At 43.3% G+C, this 21,832-nt stretch overlaps 1 protein-coding gene across 2 annotated transcripts in view; it reads left to right on the top strand.

The window, feature by feature from the left end:
* FAIM2 (Fas apoptotic inhibitory molecule 2) overlaps positions 1–13,160 on the top strand; it is a 97,654-nt gene extending 84,494 nt beyond the window's left edge. For both annotated transcript variants that reach the window (XM_083352475.1, XM_083352476.1), the window contains 2 exons: positions 5,883–5,936; positions 13,000–13,160. In XM_083352475.1, coding sequence (XP_083208601.1) covers positions 5,883–5,936; positions 13,000–13,149 — 204 coding nt within the window. In that variant the 3' untranslated portion in view covers positions 13,150–13,160. The remainder of the gene's footprint in view (positions 1–5,882; positions 5,937–12,999) is intronic.
* Positions 13,161–21,832: the final 8,672 nt, after the last annotated feature.

The raw sequence follows: 21,832 nt of genomic DNA on the forward strand, positions 1-21,832 counted from the left end.
CCATCTTCTGCTAACCTTTTGTTCTACTGCTTGTGGAATCTGTTCTGGAAGCCTAATATCTAATTGCCATGTTCTCACCCTCTGTTCTCCCCCAGAGGACCCGGGAGCAAAGGTGCGCACCCTCCCATGCTAAGGCTGGTCTACCTGAATGCAAGGTCCGCAGCTAACAAAGCTCACCTCATTCGTGACCTAGTGGAGAGTGAGCATGCGGACCTGGCCTGCATCACGGAAACCTGGCTGGGCCCAGAGGGGGGTGTTCCTCTGGTAGACCTCTGCCCGCCAGGTTTCCAGGTACTGCACCAGCCCCGGGCTCATGGGAGGGGCGGGGGAGTGGCAGTTATCATCAGGGAATCCCTTAGCCCGCGAGAGACCACCGTCCCTCAGATGGTCGGGTGTGAGTCTCTCCTACTGAGATTCGGCCCAGGGGCGCAGTTGGGTCTGCTGCTGGCGTACCTACCACCTAATCGTGCAGCGGCGGCCCTACCCGAGCTACTCGATGTCCTCTCAGGGTTGGTGGTTGAATTCCCAAGACTCATGGTCTTGGGCGACTTTAATCTACCGTCCCTGGGAGGATCGTCCGAACTGGCTCGGGAGTTCATGGCTTCCATGACGGCCATGGACCTGCTGCAAATAATTTCTGGGCCGACTCATGAGAGAGGCCACAACCCAGACTTGGTGTTCTTGTCTGGACGGTGGCGTGATGATGTCGGTGGGGGTGCCACAACTATTACGCCCCTGTCATGGACCGATCACCACCTCCTGCGGCTAGACTTCCCCCTTGCCACCCCCCACCGTGGGTGCACGGTGCCAGTCAGATGGTACCGCCCTAGGCGCCTAATGGACCCTGATAAGTTCCAGGCAGCGCTTAGGGACTCGCATGCACCCCCTGCTCACAGCTCGGCAGAAGCCTTAGTGGAAGCCTGGGAAAAGGCAGCCACGGAGGCTCTGGACCGAGTTGTACCCTTGCGGCCTCTGACCCGGCGCAGATCCCAGCGAGCCCCATGGTTCACCGAGGAGCTCCGGGAGATGAAGCGTCGGAGACGGGGCCTAGAGAGCCGTTGGAGGTCCAGTCGATCCGAATCCGACCGATTGCGACTAAGAATCCTCACCAGGTCTTATCTCGCTGCGATAAGGGTGGCAAAATCCAACTACTTTTCCACCCTCATCGCGTCCGCAGATAATCGCCCGGCTGCCTTGTTCAGGGTGACTCGCTCCCTATTAAACCAAGAGGTGAGGGAGGAACCCTTGCAGGGTCGAGCCGAGGAATTTGGTCAATATCTGCTGGATAAAATCGCTCGGATTCGAACTGGTCTGGACTCCAACTGGGCTGAGATGGAAGAACAAGACATGGACAGTCTTGTCGACGTCATCTGGGAAGAATTTGATCCTGTAACTCCTAAGGAAGTGGACAGGATTATGAGAAGGTTGAGCTCCTCCACATGCTTACTGGACCCGTGCCCTTCCTGGCTGGCCTATACAGCTCGAGAGGCGACACGAGGCTGGTTCCTAGCGGTCATCTCTGCTTCTCTGAGTGAGGGTCACTTCCCCACCGCCTTGAAGGAGGCGGTGGTGAGACCTCTCCTCAAGAAGCCCACCTTGGACCCATCCTCTTTGAATAACTTTCGTCCAGTCTCCAATCTTCGCTTCCTTGCGAAGGTTGTTGAGAGCGTGGTGGCGCACCAACTTCCTCAGATCCTGGATGAAGCGGTTTATCTAGACCCGTACCAATCGGGTTTCAGGCCGGGCTACAGCACGGAGACGGCATTGGTCGCTCTGATGAATGATCTCTGGAGAGCCCGGGACAGGGGCCATTCCTCTGTCCTAGTCTTATTAGACCTCTCGGCGGCTTTCGATACCATCGACCATGGTATCTTGCTGCGACGCCTCAGGGGACTGGGAGTGGGAGGCACGGTTCTACGTTGGTTCTCCTCCTTTCTCCAGGGTCGCTCGCAGTCGGTGCTGACAGGGGGACAGAGGTCGACCCCGAGGCCTCTCGCTTGCGGAGTCCCTCAGGGGTCGGTCCTCTCGCCTCTCCTGTTCAACATCTACATGAAACCGCTGGGTGAGATCATTCGCAGTTTTGGAGTAGGGTACCATCAGTATGCTGATGACACCCAGCTTTTTATCTCAACTCCTAACAATATCAGTGATGCCCTAGACGTGATGTCCCGCTGCCTGAAAGCGGTCCGGGAATGGATGGGGAGAAACAGGCTTCAACTGAACCCGGACAAGACTGAATGGCTGTACGTACCGGCAAGCCAGGAGAGTCAGAACGTCCCACTGCTTAACATTGGGGACAAGTTACTTCCCCCGGCTGATAGGGCCCGCAACCTGGGTGTCCTCCTAGACTCGCAGCTCTCCCTGGAAGACCACATTGGAGCTGTGACCAAGGGGGCCTTCTCCCGGGTTCGACTAGTTCGCCAACTACGGCCTTATCTAGACCTGGATTCCTTACGTACAGTCACCCATGCCCTTGTGACATCTCGCCTAGACTATTGTAACGCTCTCTACATGGGGCTGCCCTTGAGATCCACTCGGAAGCTTCAACTGGTGCAAAGTGCGGCGGCACGGACACTCTTGGGAGCCTCCCGATACTCCCATATCACACCTCTCCTCCGTGCGCTGCACTGGCTTCCGGTTGCCTTCCGTGTGAAGTTCAAGGTGCTAACAATGACATTCAAAGCCCTACATGGCATGGGTCCGGACTACCTACGGGAGCACCTTCTGCCGATGTCAGCACCCCACCGTCCTGTGCGCTCCCACAGAGAGGGCCTCCTCAGGGTGCCACCGCTCAAGGAATGTCGGCTGGTGGCCCCCAGGGGGAGGGCATTCTCAGTGGGTGCGCCAGCCCTCTGGAACACCTTACCTACCGAAATCCGGATGGCCCCTGACCTCCGTACCTTCCGTCGCGACTTAAAAACTTTTTTGTTCCAGCAGGCTGGCCTGGCATGATAGCGTTAATTGGGGTCCCAGTTTGTGTGCATTAGTGTTTCTTATTATTTTATTGTTCGGTCTGTATACCTTCCCTTCCTCTGCACACCGCCCCGAGTCCCTCGGGAGAAGGGCGGTTTATAAAAACTAATAAATAAATAAATAAATAAATAAATAAATATTCTCGCTCAGTAACAGAACAATAGAATAACAGAATAACAGAGTTGGAAGGGACCTTGGAGGTCTTCTAGTCAAACCCCCCTGCTCCAGCAGGAAACCCTATATCATTTCAGACAAATGGTTGTCCAATCTCCAGCTTCTGGAGGCAAGTTGTTCCACTGTTTAAATGTTCTGACTGCAACTTCCTCCTAACCTAAGCCTTACCTCAATTTGTTTTGCCAGGACAATTACCTGTGTTTCAGGCCTTTGCTATCGTTTTCGCAGCAGCAAGTTTTGTCACTGGGTTGTGTTTAGTTTTGAACTGCTCACAGGGCAAATATTTATTGTGAGACGGAAAGAAATGGGTAGAGTGGAGGCAGGGAGGAAGGTTAGAATCTCTCCATCCCAACCACAGAGTTTTCATTCTACCATTAGTTATCACAGGAGCCTTGAATATATTGAGAAATATTGATGGAAAAAGGGAGCGGACTATGACTTTGTGCTAGCCTATGTCCCTTTGATAGGCGTGCTTTGTTTGCTTGATTTTCAGCTGGGCTGGGTTTCCCATTAGCTTTGTTGGTTGGGATCATTTGTCATCGCTAATGGCTTCCCACTGGAAACCATTTTGAACTTCCTTTCACATTCTTCCGTTGTTATCATTCCACAGTAGCAGAAGACGTCATTCACAGTGGGAGGATTTTCTAATGCCCACTATTATCTAAAATAAATAAATAAATCCCCCATAGGCTCCTGACAGGGTGTGGGAGAAAAGAGTTTACAGTATCTTATTGCTGGGATTGTAGAGTTCTGGGAGAAACAACTTATTATTCTTCTCCCTATAGATGTCCATTTAAAAAATAATAATACTGATGGATTGGAAATAGCATTTAGCAATTCCTTTCACCAGAGCCAAGCCATTGAGTGTGATCAGCTTTTCTTTTCATTTGGTATAATTAAAACAGAGACTTAGTAGGGAAAAGTGCTGCACCTCAGAGGAAGTTGGGGGTTAGGAATAGTTTTAGCCTAGTCCTCAGAGTATCCGATCCCTCTGATCTTGGACCTCTGTATGTCTTAGTTTGCCCTCATGTCTAAAACTGATAGGTAAGGCAAACAAAAATTGTCCAGATAAAAACACATTGTTTTGTTTTCTGGGCATGTTGAAGATGGCAGTTGTCAAACGAAAGACCCCTCCCCACAACACGATTTTTTTTTTTACAAAAACGCACGTGTGTGTAAAGAGTTGCATTTCATGGTCCGTCTTCCCCAAATGGCTTTCAGCATGTTCTTGGGTTAAAAGACTTTCCCATCACCTTTCCTGATCACAACTGTAACTTTGGGCAAGTCTGCAGATTAGAGCAGATCATGATCTGAAGCTAGTTCCAATCGATCACAAGATGATGAATTGTATGCTTCAATGCATTCAAGAATGGAGGTTGAGAAACAGACAGGATGCAAGTCAACTAGCTTGACCCAGAGAAAGTTGTCCTCTTCCTTAATGTGATTTCTACTTGAAGACAAGGTAGCAAGTCCCATTTTGATTTGGTCTTTGACTTTAAATAAATCTTGCTACAAATATTCTTTATGTGAAGGAGCTTAACTCCTGTGATTCCCCTGTTTACAATTGTTGTTAACCAATGTAACAAACTGACAGAAGCTTCACGTGTGATCTTTTTACTATCCCTATAGAAAACAACAAAAGGTTTCCACAACACACACACACACACACACACACACACACACACACAAACCAACAAACACACACACACACGGATTTGAACATGGTAGTTCTAAAAAGCGATAACTATTCAAAATCTGATTGAGGGGAATGTATGCTTCCGTCATCCACACGAGGCCCGATAATGTACAAATGAGATGTTATCAGCTATGTAAAAATGTATAACATTCCAGTCATACATTCATCTTAAATATTAACAGAAGCAAAAATGGGAAAAAAATATTGCTTACATGTTTGAATTAATCAGGCCCAAAGTAAATTTAAGGGTGCTTTTTAATTAGTCTGACTATATGAGAAGCTCCTTAATTACACATATGTGCTCACAGAAAGATATATAGGGACAGAAATAGTAGAGACTAGATACTGAAAGATGTAGCCTTAGAGTAGCTTGAATGAGAAGGCCACCAACTGGAATTTTGCAGGCACACAAATCCATAATGAGGTCCCAATTTCCTGCAAGAGGCAGTATAACTGAATGACTAGAAAGATAAATGTCCCATCAAGGCCTCAAACCCCTGTTAACTTCAGAATATCCAGTGCAGGATGAACTACAGCATCCTGTAGTTGTGCTGGTAAAGGACAGCTTTGCAACTATTTCAAGAAGAAGCCTCCAGGGCCACAAACGAAGGACTCCTATCTTAGGGAGCACCTTAGGGGTAGTTAGAATCTGCTGCCCTATATTTTCCACCCACAAGGTTATCTATCATTATGCTCATTTGGTTCTTTTCCTTCTTTGAGAAACATTTCTATTTTGGATACAAACAGTTTTGCGAATCAACTAAACCAGGGGTAGGCAACCTTGGCTCTTTTATGACTCATGGACTTCCACTCCCAGAATTCCTGAGCCAGCATGGCTCAGCATGGAAACCTCTCCTTTTCCCCTCAGCATGGCTGGCTCAGGAATTCTGGGAGTGGAAGTCCACAGGTCATAAAAGAGCCAGGGTTGCCTACCCCTGAACTAAACCTTCCTTCCTTCTTTCAGCAGACGTTTGGATGTTTCTGTCTTCGTATAGGTTATATAAATTCTGTCTTATTAGCTCTCTCTCTTTCTCTGTAGGTACCATGGCTCCAGGCCATTTATGCTGTTTTGGGTGCAATTGTATTTACCATGGTAAGTCAGCATTGCTTGTCTTGCCTAGGTTCAAGTAGTGTCTTTTCAGTGGATAGGGGTCGTATGTAATTTTGCAGAGGGGGTGGGGAGGGCCAGTAAAGGCTGAAAGTGGGCTTGGTGATGATCAGTGCTTTTTTTGTAAAAGAAAAAGGTGCCGGAACTCACATATGTCATACAACCCGCCTTGCCTACCCTACAAGGTTCCATCCAAAAAAGTTGCCGGAATTCCGTTCTGAGCATTCTATGAGGAAAAAAAGCCCTGGTGATGATACAAAGTGGATGGAATTACATCATGCACATAGACCGGGAGGTTCTGTTTTGGGTGGGTTGCCAAGTAATTTTTTTTAAACACTGCGAAGCCTATTTTAATGTACATGTTACCTCTTCAAAGTGATGGGAAATTAATCTGGTGATGCTTTCAGAGAGGCTCTGACAGCTTGAAAAATGTGGCTTAGGGACCTTCTATATCCCTAGAGCTGAAGGTTTATGGAGATTCTCAGTCATCCAGGTCATGATTGTCCCAAAGGTGCTTTTTCAAAAGGCAACTGGCCTTTCTTTCTTTTTCTCCTTGAAGATGTTTCTCTTCTGATCCAAGAAGCTTCTTCAGTTCTTCAGTCCTTTAAGTCAGCAACTTAAACAAAGCAAGTCCAATTGCCTTTTGAAAAAAAAAGCACCTTTGGGACGTAAGGCTGAAAGCTGCCCCAGTTTGGGTTTATTTTTTATTTTTTTATTTTTTTTATTTTTATTACATTTATATCCCGCCCTTCTCCGAAGACTCAGGGCGGCTTACAAGCTTAGCAGTAGCCTTCATTCTATGTATATGCCTGCTTGTTAGGGCTTTCACACACACACCAAGTAGTGAGATCTGTATGCCCCTTTTATGATATTACAATCAACTTATAGAATTTAGGTAAAATATTTACCTCATGGACAAGCATCGTTCCTTAACCGCCTTCAAATGGAAGATGAAGTCCTTGGACAATGCCGTTCTTCAGTTTAAGAATCTAAAGCAGAGTAAAAGATCTAGAAACATGCAGACCAAGGAAAGCTAAAACAATATGGGCTACAATGTGCCATAGACATAAGGGGACTGTGGAAAGTATACGGTGTCAGTGGTCAGTTTCCAGCAAGTTGATCCCAAAATATGAATCTGTGGATGGAAAGTATGTTCAGCCTGATTTTTCTCCCCATAAAAAGTCAATCTCCTCTCCTAGTCATGTTTTATTGTTTGGATTTCTGCACCAATGCAAAACAACCAGAACTGTGAACTATTGTCCAGTGGATAAATGAATGAATGAATGAATGAATGAGTGGTCTCAATAAAGCCATCAACTTTTTAAAGGCACATTCTAGAAGCTTCTAGGCCACATACTTGTATTAAAAGGATGGAAAACAAGTACATTCAAAGGAGAAGGCTGGCTGTATAGACTTTTCCCTTTTCCCTTTTCTGGGCTCTGCCGTGCAGAGAGATGCGACATAGGCAAAGAACAAAGAAAAAGGCAGTGGGGTAGTGAAAATGTTGTAGGCTGGTCTCACGTCAGATCCTTATTCATGTACCATTTAAGGACAGATTGAGTCCTCTGGTCAGCAGTGTTTTCAGCTCCACAGTTGGCAGCCCTGTTTCTTCATTCAGTAATCCATCTGGTGGGAATGAACCTCGTTATTTGAGATATATGCCCTCTGTGTACTTGAACATTTCTCTCTTTTTGTCAGGGTTCCCGGAAAACCTTTCTGTGGATTTCTCTGCAAACTTCTCTGAGCTAGCAAAAGGGTTTTTTTTTTCGCTGCAACCCTCCCTCGGTTTCCATTTATCTTTGAATATGATTCTTACGTAAATACTCAATGAAAGGAGAGATATACACATATGAACTAAATGGGCCGGTGCCTTAAGCCAACAAGGTTATCCGGCCTATTCCTGTAATCTTGTTAACAATACTGGAATAAACCAGCTTACCACTTCCAATTTCAAACAAAGAAAGGCTGTTATTCTTGCTTTCTGATCATGTCACCTTTGCACCTTTGATAACCCAGGATTGCTCATGGCACTGAATCAGAAATATGAATGGTGAGGTCCTGCCAACTTTCTTTAATGAGGCTTTTAGGAAACAGTCACAAAGCAAAGGAAATGGGGTGGATAATAATTATAATAATAATAATAATAATAATAATAATAATAATAATAATAATAACAACAACAACAACAACAACAACAACAACAACAACAACAACAAACCCAGTGAGGCACTACCTTGACATGGTTATGGGGCTTGTGTGCTCTGAGGAAGATGAGAGGTATGCCAGAGGTTCAACCATACTGGAAAGGTCTTATCAGTGGAGTTAGACAAAGGGTGTCTTTCCATTAAAAAATATGATGAGATGTAAATTTCAGAAAGCCATACTGGCTTGGATGTCGCCCGAGTTAACAAGGTCCATGGTAGATATTGAAGTTCCTGGATAGCTGGTGAAAAATAGGCTACAGGGCTTAGGACTGTTGCCTGAGCAACCAGGGCCAGCAGCTGCAGAACAACTGGAAGAAAAGGTGTTTACAAATATACAGTGATTGAAAACAAAGAAATAATGATATGTTATTACAAGAAGAAGATATTAGAAATGAATGCACCACTTCTGGAAAGAACAACATCCAGAATCACAAATAACAGAACAATTTACAATATGAAATAAAGTACTGTATTCACAGAAGTAGAATTAGAAGAATTGCAAAGGTTTACCCAGGGCAAAGAAATCAAACCCTTGCCAGAAGTAACTAAGAATGTAGAGGCAAATCAGGTGGAGTTGGCAGTAGGGGAATCCAGCAAAGATATACGTACAATTGTTTTCATTTGGAAACCAAACACCTCTGCCTCAGGAAGAACAAAGCCCTGTAACTAAAGAAATAAAAGAATTGAAACAAAAAATAACTGAGCATCTAGAACAGCACAAAAAGTCAGAAAAAGGCTGCCTGCATTGAAGCTTGTTCCAAAGAAACAGCCAGCACAAGCATTAAAAGATGCAAATACTGCAATATCAAGTATAAGCACCAACTCACTTCAAGAAACAAACCAACTAATGTAGAGCACAGCTGCAGTTATAACTGAATACCTGGGATGCAAAATCAAGAAGAAGAAAAAAACCCACCCAAAATGCACCACCAAAATGGAAGATTAGACTGGAAAATAAGATCAGCAAATTGAGATCAGATGCAAGCAAGCTAGAACAGATGAAAAAAAAAGAAGCTGAAGAACAAGAAGACCAAAGAATACCTAATCAAGAAATACCATTTAGAAAGAAAAAAGATCAAGGAAGCACTGGAAATAAAGCAGCAAATAACAGCTATAGTCAAGAAGATCAGCAGATACGAAGCTCGAATTGCAAATTATAGGCAGAACCTCCTATTTCAATCCAATCACAAATGTTTCTACCAATCCATCAATGGAGAAACTGCAGTGAATCAGTCAGTACCTGACAAGGAAGAAACAGTGCAGTTCTGGGTGCAGATATGGGATAATACAAAGAAATACAACAAGGATGCAGCTTGGTTAAAAGATTCGGCTGCGAATAAAAAAGAAGTTGAAATGAAAGAACTAGCAATAACAGCCGAAATGGTAGAGAAAAGAGCAAGGAAGATCAAGAATTAGTCAGCTTAAGGTAAAGATGAATTGCATGGTTTTTGCTTGAAATATCTAACTGGTCTATACCCACTCATTGCCAAGCAGTTCAACAATATACTACAAGAGGATGAAATTGAAGAGTAGGTAACAACTGAGAAAACCTACCTGATAATGAAAGATCCATCAAAAGGGGCAGCACCAGGGAATTACAGGCCAAATGCCTGTTTACCAACAACTTTCAAATTGCTAACTGGTGTGGTAGCTGATGCAGTACAACATCTAATTGAAAACAATTGACAAAATGATCTTGGAAAACTGCAAGAGAAGGAAGACCAACCTGAACGTAGCTTGGATTGACTACAAAAAGGCATTTGACTCTCTGCCACATGACTGGATAATCAAGTGCCTAGAAATATCAGGAAGTTTGTGCAAAGATCGATGGCACAATGGAAGACACAGTTGCAGGTCAATGGTGGGAGCCTGGGAGAGGTTACTATCAAGAGAGGAATATTTCAAGGAGATCCACTATCACCACTGCAATTTGTCATTGCACTGTTTCCTCTGTCAACAATACTGAATAACTCAGGCCATGGCTATCAAACATCAAAAACATCTGCCAGACTATCCCATCTCCTTTACATGGATGATCTGAAGCTGTATGGAGAAACTCCATCTGAAATGTAATCGTTACTCAACATAGTCCGTATACAGTATATAACCAAGATATTTTAATGGACAGTATTGACAGTATTAAGCACACTGAAGTCAAGGAAAAGATTAGAGGTGAATACATCAAGAGAGTGAAGAAGATCTTAAAGTCCGAACTCAATAGAGAAAATACCATAAAGGCAATCAACACCTGGGCAATTCCAGTCATTAGATATACAGCTGGAATAGTGGACTGGACCCAAGCATAACTAAAAGCAATGGATAGGAAGACCAGAAAAATAATGACAATGAATCATGCCCTTCATCCATGCAGTGACATTGACAGACTCTACCTACCATGGCAAATAGGTGGATGTGGAATGCTGCAAGTACATCAGATGGTTGAAGAAGAAAAAATGACTTTGGAAGAATATCTGAAGGACAATGATGAAGATGCACTAAAGTTAGTATATTAGGAAGGCTTACTGACTACTGGAGAAACCAAACTGGCCTACAAGAAAGACCAAATGAAGAACAGAATGGAGGTATGGGAAGACAAAGCACTACATGGCCAGTACATTAAAAAAAATATCTGGGAAAGCAGATAATGACAAGATGCGTCAATGGTTAAGAGCAGGAAGGTTGAAGAAAGAGACTGAGGGACTAATTCTGGCTGCACAAGACCAAGCCTTTAGGATAAATGCATACAAACCAAAATTGAGAAGACAGCAACAGACAGTAAGTGCCGTCTGTGCAAAGAAGCTGAAGAAACAGTGGACTACCTGGTAAGCTGCTGCAAGAAGATTGCACAGACTGACTACAAGCAGTGGCATGACAAAGTAGCAACAATGGTGCATTGGAAGATCTACAAGAAATATCATTTGCCTGCAAGCAAGAACTGGTGGGACCATAAAATAGAGAAAGCCATAGAAAATGAAAAAGTTAAATTGGTCTGGGACTTTAGAATTCAAACAGACAGGCACCTGCCACATAACACCCCAGATTTAACAATTGTCAATAAGAAAGACAAAAAAGTTTGGCTAGTGGACGTGGCAGTGCCTGGAGACAGCAGAATAAAAGAAAAAGTGCTGGAGAAGATAACAAAATACAAAGACCTATGATAGAAGTAGAATGATTATGGCAAAGGCAAGCAAGGGTAGTACCAATAGTAATAGGTGTCTTGGGTGCAATCCCAAAACAACTGGAACACCACTTGGACACCACTGGCATTGACAAATTTGCCATCAGTCAATTGCAAAAGGCAGCTTTACTGGGAACAGCTTCCATCCTGCAACGATATTTGTAATACTAGAAAACATCCACATCTGTCTATCCCAAGTCCTTGGTAACGACTCAATAGATAGACAGAAATGCCAAATCCAGTCTGAACATCTGGCTGACTGCACGAATAATAATAATAATAATAATAATAATAATAATAATAATAATAATAATAATAATAATAATAACAACAACAACAACAACAACAACAATAATAATAGAAAATTAGCTTGAGGCTCCCCTGGGTTAGTATTGGAATGATGCTAAAATACAGTTTGGATTTACGACTACCTCATATATCAACTGGGATGAAGCAGCAACAATGGAGAAACAGCATAAAAATTGCCAGGCCATGTTTTTGCAGCAGTTTGGTATTGTGGTTAAGGCACCAGGTTGGAAAATGGGAGACTGGGAATTCTAGTTCCACCTTCTAATCCTACTTAGGCACAAAAATGACTTTGGGCCAGTCCCTCTCTCGGCTCTAGCAGGCAGGTAAAGGCAAACCACTCCTAAAATCTTGCCCAAAAAACCTCAGGAATGCGGCCTGGCAGTTGCCAGGAGTCAAAGCTGACTTAAAGGGACCAAAACTAAAAAAAAAAAAAAAAAAGGAGGGCTCAGTGGGAAAAGCAGATGTCTGAAATTTAAATCATCTAAGTTTGATATGCTTAATACCACTTCATTTGTAGTTGTCGGACTAGAAGTGCCGTTTCATGAATCTTATATGGATGTGACAGTAATGTGAAAAATGTAGCCCGCAGATTCATTTCTAGTTTGAATTTTAATCTAGCCCAGATGAATGCTCTTCAGTCACCTTTATGCCACTTCTGCAAATTACTGGGGGGGAAAAAGAGACTTTCATACCTTCTACCTCATAAGCTTATTGTAAGGAAAAGTAGAAGAACAGAAGAAGTCTCCAGGTGGGACCCCCCTAAAAAAGGTTGGGATCTAAATCTAGTGAATAGCCTACCCATTTTTTTAAAAAAAATTGATATTTAAATTCTGTCCTGCCAATAAATATGCATCAAGCATAGTGTATGGTTTATTTTTGATTTAGGATACTGTGTGAACCTAGCCCCTATGGCTTGTTTGACAAACCACAGTAAAACTAAGCCTAGCTCAACAAGGGTAGGAAGAGCAGGACCCATCTATCGGTTCCTTTTTTATGTTCTCGCTCTGTCACTGAATGCACTGGAATTCCAGCTGGCCTGGGGCTGGAGAAAATCCTCACTTTATAATCCAGTCCAAGGGAACTTCCATAGCAAAGAGCAGAACTGGGTAGGAGATGCTGAATAGTCATGTATATGAATCTAGCTGCGCTTCCAAGAGGTATCTGGGATCATCCATGCCTAGGGCTATAGGCTTTGCACACATTTTTTTCCATACAATCTGCCAGCTCTTTTCTTCTTAATTAAATTGTGGGATTTGGGGGTACAGACTGGGGAACCAACAACCTTACCCTTTTCTCTATCCAACACCTTGGACACCAAAAGATTACATTTTAATCACTGTCTGTGTTTGCTCCTTAGTTCCTGGCCTTTGATACCCAGCTCCTGATGGGGAACCGTTCTTATGCCATGAGCCCAGAGGAATACGTCTTTGGAGCCCTCAACATATACCTGGACATCATCTACATATTTTCTTTTCTCCTGCAGATCTTTGGAAGCAGTCGAGACTGAGCTTGGCTGAGCCTCTAGAGCCTGTGTCTGATAAAACAGAAATATATTTAGAGTGAGAGAAAGAGAGAGATTTATAATAACACAACAAGCAAGAAAGGAGAGAGGAAAGAGAAGTAATCTCTCTGCCCTTTAGCAAGCTTCATTGCGTCAAGTGAGCATTTGCTCACCCACTGGTCTATTTCAGCTCCCTCTGCAGCCTGTGTGTATGTATGTGTGTGCATGCGTACACGTATGTGTATATTTATATACACATGCTCTTAGGGTAAGCTGGTATATATGCTAGGTTTTCCCTTGCTTCCATAACTGCTTTCAATATGTATATTGAAATTAGTGTAGCAGTAGCGGGAAGAGCACTGAGGAGGAAAAAAAAGAAATACTATTGCTTTTAACTTAGAGCTAAACAAATGAAGAAAGGAAACAGTCAGAAACTTAGGTTTGCTATATTCAAAGTGAGCAGGTTGTAAAAACTACAGAAAATCTATGTTGAAGTTCATTTTGTATGATGTGAATTGTTCCAAAGTTCAGAATTCCGGCACAATCCTACTCTGTATAGTGTTGTTTCCACTCATATCTGCTCCCACAGAGATTTAGCAGATTATATCTAGTTCTCGGATACTTTTCCAATGATTGGAAAAGTTTTCCCAAGAGTAAAATTTTATTTACTGACGCTTCTTGGTGTTACTCTTTAGAGGCCTTCATTTTGGCTAGACAGTTGAGGGACACCAGCTGAAATAATTTTATCTGGCCTATCCCATTTAGTTTTGCAGTTTCTAGTTGAGGTTATCTTTTTTTTAATGATCAGTTATTTTGCATAGTTTTGTTTCAGCCCTAATTTCAGGCTAGCCAAAAGGGAAGAGAAAAGTGAGCCTCATAAAATGATCTTTGTGGTCTTGCTTAACCAAGGACAATGTTGGAGCTGGGTTATGCTCTGGTCCCAATCACTGATAGAACCACCCTTTGCTTTACTTGCACGTGTGTTTCTGCTATATCACGTCTTCCACTTGTCCTTGCTCTACCCCACTTGGGACATTGGTGGTAGTGCAGAGGAGATCTTTTCAGGGGCTTATCAGAGCCCAGAAGATGACAAAGCAGTTGGCAAATCGAGAACCATCATTGATTTGAGCACAGACCGTATTTTTCCGTCTATAAGACACACCCGTGTATAAGACACTTTCTGCACCAATCAGCTGTTCGGCAGAGCGCCAAACAGCTGAGTCAGCAAATCCACAAGTTCCGCCAGCAGAAGATCTTGCCCCCTCCCCCATCCTGATAGTGCCTGTCTGGGTTGCCATGCACCAGGCGGCATGGCAACCCAGACAGGCATGCCCTGGGCTGCGGAGGCTACCATTATTTTTCTGTGTATCAGACACACCTGATTTTTAAAGAGGGTGTTTGCAGGAAAAAAATAGCCTCTTATACACGTAAAAATATGGTAGTTATTATCCCATTATTTTGTGAGTGGCGTATTGAGTGGGCATTATAGAAGGAGAGCACCATATGGCAGTTTCATATATATATATATATATATATATATATATATATATATATATATATATATATATATATATATATATATATGTTTGTGTGTGTGTGTGTGTGTGTGTGTGTGTGTATACATATATATATATATATCATACATGACAAAATCTAAAGAGGATTTCTGAAAAGGATGTATTCATTCTCCTTAATGAGTCTTTGATAACTTTGCACTCTCCCCATAATCCTTTAGAAGATGAAGGGACATAGATGACAACCTTACTTCTCCTAGAAGACATTTTTGTAACCCTGATCACTTTTACCCATTAAAAACTACCTTGCTACTTGTCCTGTGCAACGGCTCAGTGCCATTTTTTCCTACTTTTCTGTAATCATCCAGGCCTAAAAACATACTTGCAAGTTGTCCCTTGAAGTGACCCTACTATATTTGCTTAGAGTTGTTGAATGACTTTGGGAGCATCAAACATCAAACATAAAAAAAAAATTAAAAAATATTTAGGACTATATGTTAAAAAAAAGAAAAGAAAAAAGATCCCCGGTGCAACGGCATCATCGATAAACCGTGCTTTATCGACATGTTTTGTCACTACATTTCAGATGGCTCATTGCTGGTTGTAAGAACACTGCTGAAATTGAAAGGAAATGGTCTGGGGGAAAAATGGATTCCCTTTGCAGCCTGCCAGGGCTCACCCTGCCACACACAGACCTCCTCCCCCAAATATTTGCTGGTTAAATGATAATGCTGATACTTGGTTTGGGTGGATGTTTCTAGGAGGTTTTAAAGTGGTCTTTCCCAATTTGGAGCCTTTGAGTTGTGTTTATCTAGATTCTTATCCTCCCCAACGCGACAGATGGGCATTGTTGTCCCATGAATCTGGAGAACACTAGGTACAGATTATCTTGAATGATTTTACAACAGCAGTGCTTGGTGTTCCTTAATGGGCTGGGACAGTGGTGGGATTCAAATAGGCGAACAACCGGTTCTCTGTGTGGATGCCACTTCCGGAAGCCCATTCTGGGCCTGGGCATCCAAAAAATTAGCTAACCGGTTCTGCCAAAATGGTGCGAACCGGCTGAATCCCACCACTGGGCTAGGATTACATCAAGAGAACTACGAGGCCGAGAAATAGCTGAATCCAGGTCTCCTTTACCAGCCTGGATCTGCAGGTATGGGATGACGCTGTGCCTATTTCATGATTTGCTCACCGGTTTGCGCTTCTTTTTTTCCAGAATGTCCTCCTTAGCCTCCAAGGATCTCTGCACACAAAGGCAGGGCTCACCAGCAGTCTGTCACCCAAGCTGGGTTCAGTCAGAAACTTGCTTAGCTTTCCCACCTGTTTATAGCTTTTTTGTGTTCCCAGGTTGCTCAGTTATTCAAGCAGTACATTCTGTCCCAGGTTAATGTATGCCTTTGGTTGCACTGCTTGAGTGCATCAGATCCTGGTGCAGGCACATTAAGTTGCTTCAGCTACCCCCCACCACCACCACCCCCGCACAACTTACAGGCCGATTTCGAGACTGGAATGAGCTTGTGTTTGTAGTCCCCATCGGAGCTTTTCATGCCAACTAAGGAAGCATGCCAATGCTCCCTGCTCTAGAAAAAATTATTCCCTGGGATCTAGGTGGCCTGCCCTGGAAGCTCAGGAAACTAGACAGTGGGGGACGGTGGGGGGGGGGAGATACCAGAATTGAGATCAGCAATTAGAGCAGAGGGATTGGGGCGCAGGCGGCAGGGGACATGTTAAGAGGACTTTTATTGCTAACCAGAGGGCAATCTCCTATTTTATGTGCCATCTCCCACTTCTGCATGTCTCCAGGCTACAGTCCAAATGAACTCAAGAGAGTACCAGTCTATCTTTCCATCTCCATTGGGCTTTTAATGTTCTTCATTTGGAAATCAACCAGTTATTTTCTTACTGTGGGCTGAAGGCTAAGACCAGCAGCCTGAAACTATTATTTAAAAAGTGATGTTTTCAGCTGATAGGGGAGGTTTATCTGAGATCTGCCTGAGAACAAAGAAGGGAATGCGTCATTGAGCGTCACTGAGGCAATTCTGGCCCATGAAGAAAAGAGGATTTCACCAGCAAGGGCCAAATTCTCCTGTCCCGAGCACCGTTCGGTTGCAGCTGCTCTTCAAGAACTCCTGTCTCTGCAGTCCTCGTACATCAAGCAATTGGCCGGTTAATGCCATAGCAGGACAGAAAGAGAAGATTGCCATGCAACAAAGGCTGTTTTGCCCCGCTTTACTTTTCTACATAATTAGTCTAACGTACGTTTCAAAGCCAGGCTGGAAGGTTGAGGATCAAAAGCACCTCCAAAATAAAGAGGCGAAGTAGCGTGATTTGCGAAAGCAAACAAGCACAGCCAGTTTAGGGATGGAAGAAATGGTCCGCACTGATGTTCTGCCTTGGATATAAACTCATTTGTAGCAAATGTACAATAAGAGATTCAGGGGTGAAGAATCCTGTATAAAGCCAGGTCTACTTGCCTTTACGATGTGATTCTCAAATGTTTGGTGGCTATAATTAATGACGTGATTTATTATTAAATGAATAGAGACCCAGAAAAGGTGATAATTTATTACCACTGAAGGAACAAGAGAAAGAGAAGGGGCACATCTGCTGCTCCAAAGGGATTGTCTTATCTCATATCTTCCAACCAAATTTTGCCTCCAAGCCCGTAGAACAGAGGTGGGGAACTACGGCCCCTTTATGACTTGTGGACTTCAACTCCCAAAATTTCTGAGGCAACCATGCTGGCTCAAGAATTCTGGGAGTTGAAGTCTACAGGTCATAAAAGGTTATAGTCTCTGCCCTAGAACAACCTTTCTCTACCTGAGGCTTTCCAGTGAAATTGGCTGAGAATTGTACATATTGTAATCTTGACCACGTCATGACGACACAAGAATGGAGAAGCTGCCTTGAAAGTCAGGTTAGAATGGATTGCCATTAATAATATGGGACCCTTTTCCATCGTTCTGTTTGGAGTTTCATTTCCACCAAGAGAACCCTACTTCAGAGCTTCTGAAGAGGAGTAGGTTGCCTAACCTTGATTTAGCAGCTGTGGCTTTCCTCCAGGAAACTTTCTTTGTCAGAGGGTTACATGTCACCAAGTTTGGATCTTATAGCTACCGGTAGTTGCAACTGCTGGGAAGGAGGTTGCTTCTGTATTCTTTCGCCTTTATTCTATAGAATTCAGTCCTAGGTTGCATTTATAGCTAGGAGGGAATGTTTGAAAGAGCCTTAAATATTGGACTCTACTGTATCTTTTCTTTAAAATGAAACTGGCAATGTGTTAAACAATTGTGCAAAATGTAAACCATGAACCTGACGGTGTTTTTGGATACTTGAACTTTGTGGTCAACAGTAGGAAGATTTAGTGAACTCCTTTGGAACAGACAAGCTGATCTATATTTGCGTGAAATCTTTCACCTTCAGCTGGTTATTGGAGTAGGAGAGTCGTATTAGTCTATTAGCTCCAAATCAGGAGGAGCTTAATAGCATCTTTTCTTAATCAAATTTTTTATTAAAAGGGAGAAGCTTTTGTAAGCTGCAGCTCACTTCATCAGATGCAGTGAGAGGAGGAGACTGATATAGGAGTTTAAAGGGTTAATTAGGACATTTAAAGTGTGACTTTGATATACATACTTCTAGGATGGCATGCTAAAGCTTCGTGGTACACTGAAAAGGTGTCAGCCCTTCAAGGTGGACCCAGAGTAGGAAACCAAAGTCAATCAGGCCAATATTACTTTTATTACAAGGCTAGAGAAATAGAATTTTGCACACCTGAATGTGTTTCCCCCCTCCTTCCTTTTATCTTCATGAGAACAAGGGAGAGGCTTTGAGTTATTTTCTTAGATTACAGTTCTGTCCCCAACTCAAGTTTCTTTTACCTGGTGACTGTCTTGCCAGTGGATCTTCATCCTGTCCCTCAAGGCCATTCCTTCTGCCCACTACAAATGGTGGCAATATTTTGGGAACAGTCTTCAGGAAGAAGTTAAAGACTACTTTGGGCACACAAGCTTCTTTCACATGACCTGGTTTTATTTTTCTGGCAGTTCTAATCCTGCTAGTAAGAAGAGCTGGAGTGAATGGGCAGTGCACATTAGCCTCTCCCCATTCTCAGTAAGCTGGAATTCTTGACAGTTCCAGCTTGTAGTAGGATTTGAATAACCCATATATATTTAATGGGATCTGTAGCAGTGGTGAGATTTAGCCGGTTTGCACTGGTTCAGGAGAACCAGTAGCTAAATTTACCTGAATTCAGAGAACCAGCTGGCTTCTGGAAGTCCGGTCTAGGCCTCCCAGGCCTAGGATTGCCCACCAGAAGTGCATGGATACTACTTCCAGAAGTCTGTTCCAGGCATCAGAGGCCTGGAGGAGGCCTCCCAGGCCTAGAACAGCCCACCGGAAGTGCATTTTGCCACTTCCAGAAGTCTGTTCTAAGCATCAGAGGCCCAGGCCTGCATCACATAATAGAATCAGTTGTCCAGGTATTTGAATCCCACCATTGATCTGTAGCATCTTTCCAGAGGCATCATTGGCTGGGCAATTAGGGAATCCTTTATTCCTAGTCTAACCAACAAGCCATTCATTTCTGTTTTTTGAGCTCTTTTGGATGTCATCCCAAGATTTGAAGAGCAATTCTACTTCCAATAAAAAAGAAAGGAACACGCCCCCAGAGTATGATTCAAATCTTTCAGAACTTCTAAACACAAGGGCTGAACGGGTGAAGACCGTCTAAATATCTATCAGAAAACTACTGAGTTTCATAGAAGACAAGAGCAGGACAAATGAATGAACCTTTATTGTCAAAGTACAACCATGTATACATTGAGATTGGCTGAGCCTCCCTTTGTGCCCCCCCCCACAATTCACAGTGACAACAAACCCACCATCTTGTTATACCATGTGAGCTAATTGCACAATACACCGCCCCGCAAGTCAATCATACATAGAGTTATTTCCCGTTCAGGAGCCTGACAGCCCATGGACAGGAATCATCTGCAACTCTTTCTCTAAAGGCAGGGAATGGGGTCCAAATAATGTTCCCTGCATTTGAAAGGGTCCTTCAAAAGTAACAATTTAGAGATGTAGTACCGGGGTCTTCAAACTTGGCCCTTTTATGACTTGTGGACTTCAACTCCCAGAATTCCTCAGCTAGGCACATTGGCTGAGGAATTCTGGGAGTTGAAGTCCACAAGTCATAAAAGGGCCAACTTTGAAGACCCCTGATTTAGTACATCCCCTCCAAACACACATTATCCTCAAAGCTATCTTCTTTTGCTGGACATAGTGATCACTGAACCTGTACTTCAGGCTCTAAGATTTACTAGATTTTTGGTATTAGTCAAATACTGGACATACAGTATTTAAGCAATTGGAGATCCAAAAGGACTCAAGCAGAAGATGTGGAAAGACCCCCTTCATAATAAAAATATGCATTAATAGTTAGAACAATTAACCAGTGGAACAACCTGCCTCCAGAAGCGGTGAATGCTCCAACACGGGAAGTGTTGTGATTCAGGGTCAGCCTGTGGGTCCGGCAGCCGGGTCGGATGTCTCGGATGACTCAGACGAGGGGGAGGAGGAGGGTGTTGAAGACGAACTTGCTGATGATGGCTTGGAGGCTTCGCAGAGCCCCCAGCCAGGCCCCTCTTACTTGGTGGAGACTCAGCTGCGCGAGCCCGACAGTGCAGATGATGATGACCCACAGCTGGCCCTGTTCAAGGACGCCCGACGCAGGAGGCAGTCAAGCAGGAGCAAGCAGAGAAAGGTTGTGGGACTCCTCGGAAGGAGGCACAGGGAGGCCACGCCCTGAACTCTAATAAAGGGAGTGTTTGGGGAAGGGCTGGTTGCTGAAAGCAACCGCTCCGTTTGAGGATCAAAGTTCCGGTATCTTGTTTCATGTTCTGTTGTTTGTTTGTGAATTAAACTTGGCAGACGTTTTCCAGCCTCAGACGTTTTCCAGCCTCTGCCGTTTGTACAGGGGTTGCCTTTCTGCAAGGCCGGTAGCAGGCTGGTACAGAACAGGAAGTTTCTAAGAAGAGACTGGACAGCCATTTGTCTGAAATGGTATAGGGTTTCCTGCCTGAGCAGGGGTTGGACTAGATGACTTCCAAGATCCCTTCCAACTTTATTATTATTATTATTATTATTATTATTATTATTATTATTATTATTATTATTATTATTATTATTATTATTTTATTATTTTATTATTATTATTATTATTATTATTATTATTATTATTATTATTATTATTATTTATTACAATGGCTTTATTCTGGAAGTCTGCCTATATAGTTGCTAAGAATTCATGCCAACATGATGGCACACAATCAATTAACAGCAGCATATAATCAAGCATCCACAAAGAATGTCTACTTCTATCAAAAACAAGCTTAAATGTGATCATTCAGCTAAGACACATTTTTGTCTTTATTTATTATTATTATTATTCCCAGAGACACTTCTAGTACTGAACGCTTCTGTAAGTTTATCCACACTAAAAGGGCCTAGGGCTTAATTTTAAGATGGGAGGTATAATATTCTGCAGCTTCCCTGAAGAGCTTTTACAAAACTCCCAAGAAAAAACTTGCAAAAGCACACAGACTTTTTTTTAGTGAATGACTTGATGCTTAGGATACAAAGGGCTAGGGTTACTTAGAAGTCAGAGAAGGCTGTTGTCATAAGCCCAGCATGTGAGGTCATCCAATTAAGCTCACCTATAGGAAATGAAGATTTAAGAAAAGGAAGAACTTTTGACATTTTCCATGGAGAAAGAGGGTTGTGTGTTCCAGCTTTAGGTATATGTAAAAGCCCAAAGTTGGTGGGTTGCAGGGTCACGTGGAACAGAATTTTTCCTTGCAAGTGAGCTGTTCTTTCCATTTCCCCCCTGCAGTTTGCACATTTGTTTTTAAAGACTCTACACAAAATTGCATATGCATCTTGCTGTGCATCTCCACCATAACATTTCTTATATGTGTATGCTGAGTTTTCCCCCCAGACAGCTCAGTAAAGTGGCAGCCGTGAGGGTCAACCTTGCTTTTATACCACAGTAATGCTGTGAAGTGGGTTGAGTAAAGAAAAACTGGGTACATGGCTGAGTAAGGAGCCTGAAATTCTGGTCTCCATTCAGCCTCTTAAGCAGTGCTTTTTTTGTAAAAGAAAAAGGTGCTGGAACT

The sequence above is a fragment of the Vipera ursinii genome, assembly GCF_947247035.1.
Source record: "Vipera ursinii genome assembly, chromosome: 2".
Classification (NCBI taxonomy): Eukaryota; Metazoa; Chordata; class Lepidosauria; order Squamata; family Viperidae; genus Vipera; species Vipera ursinii.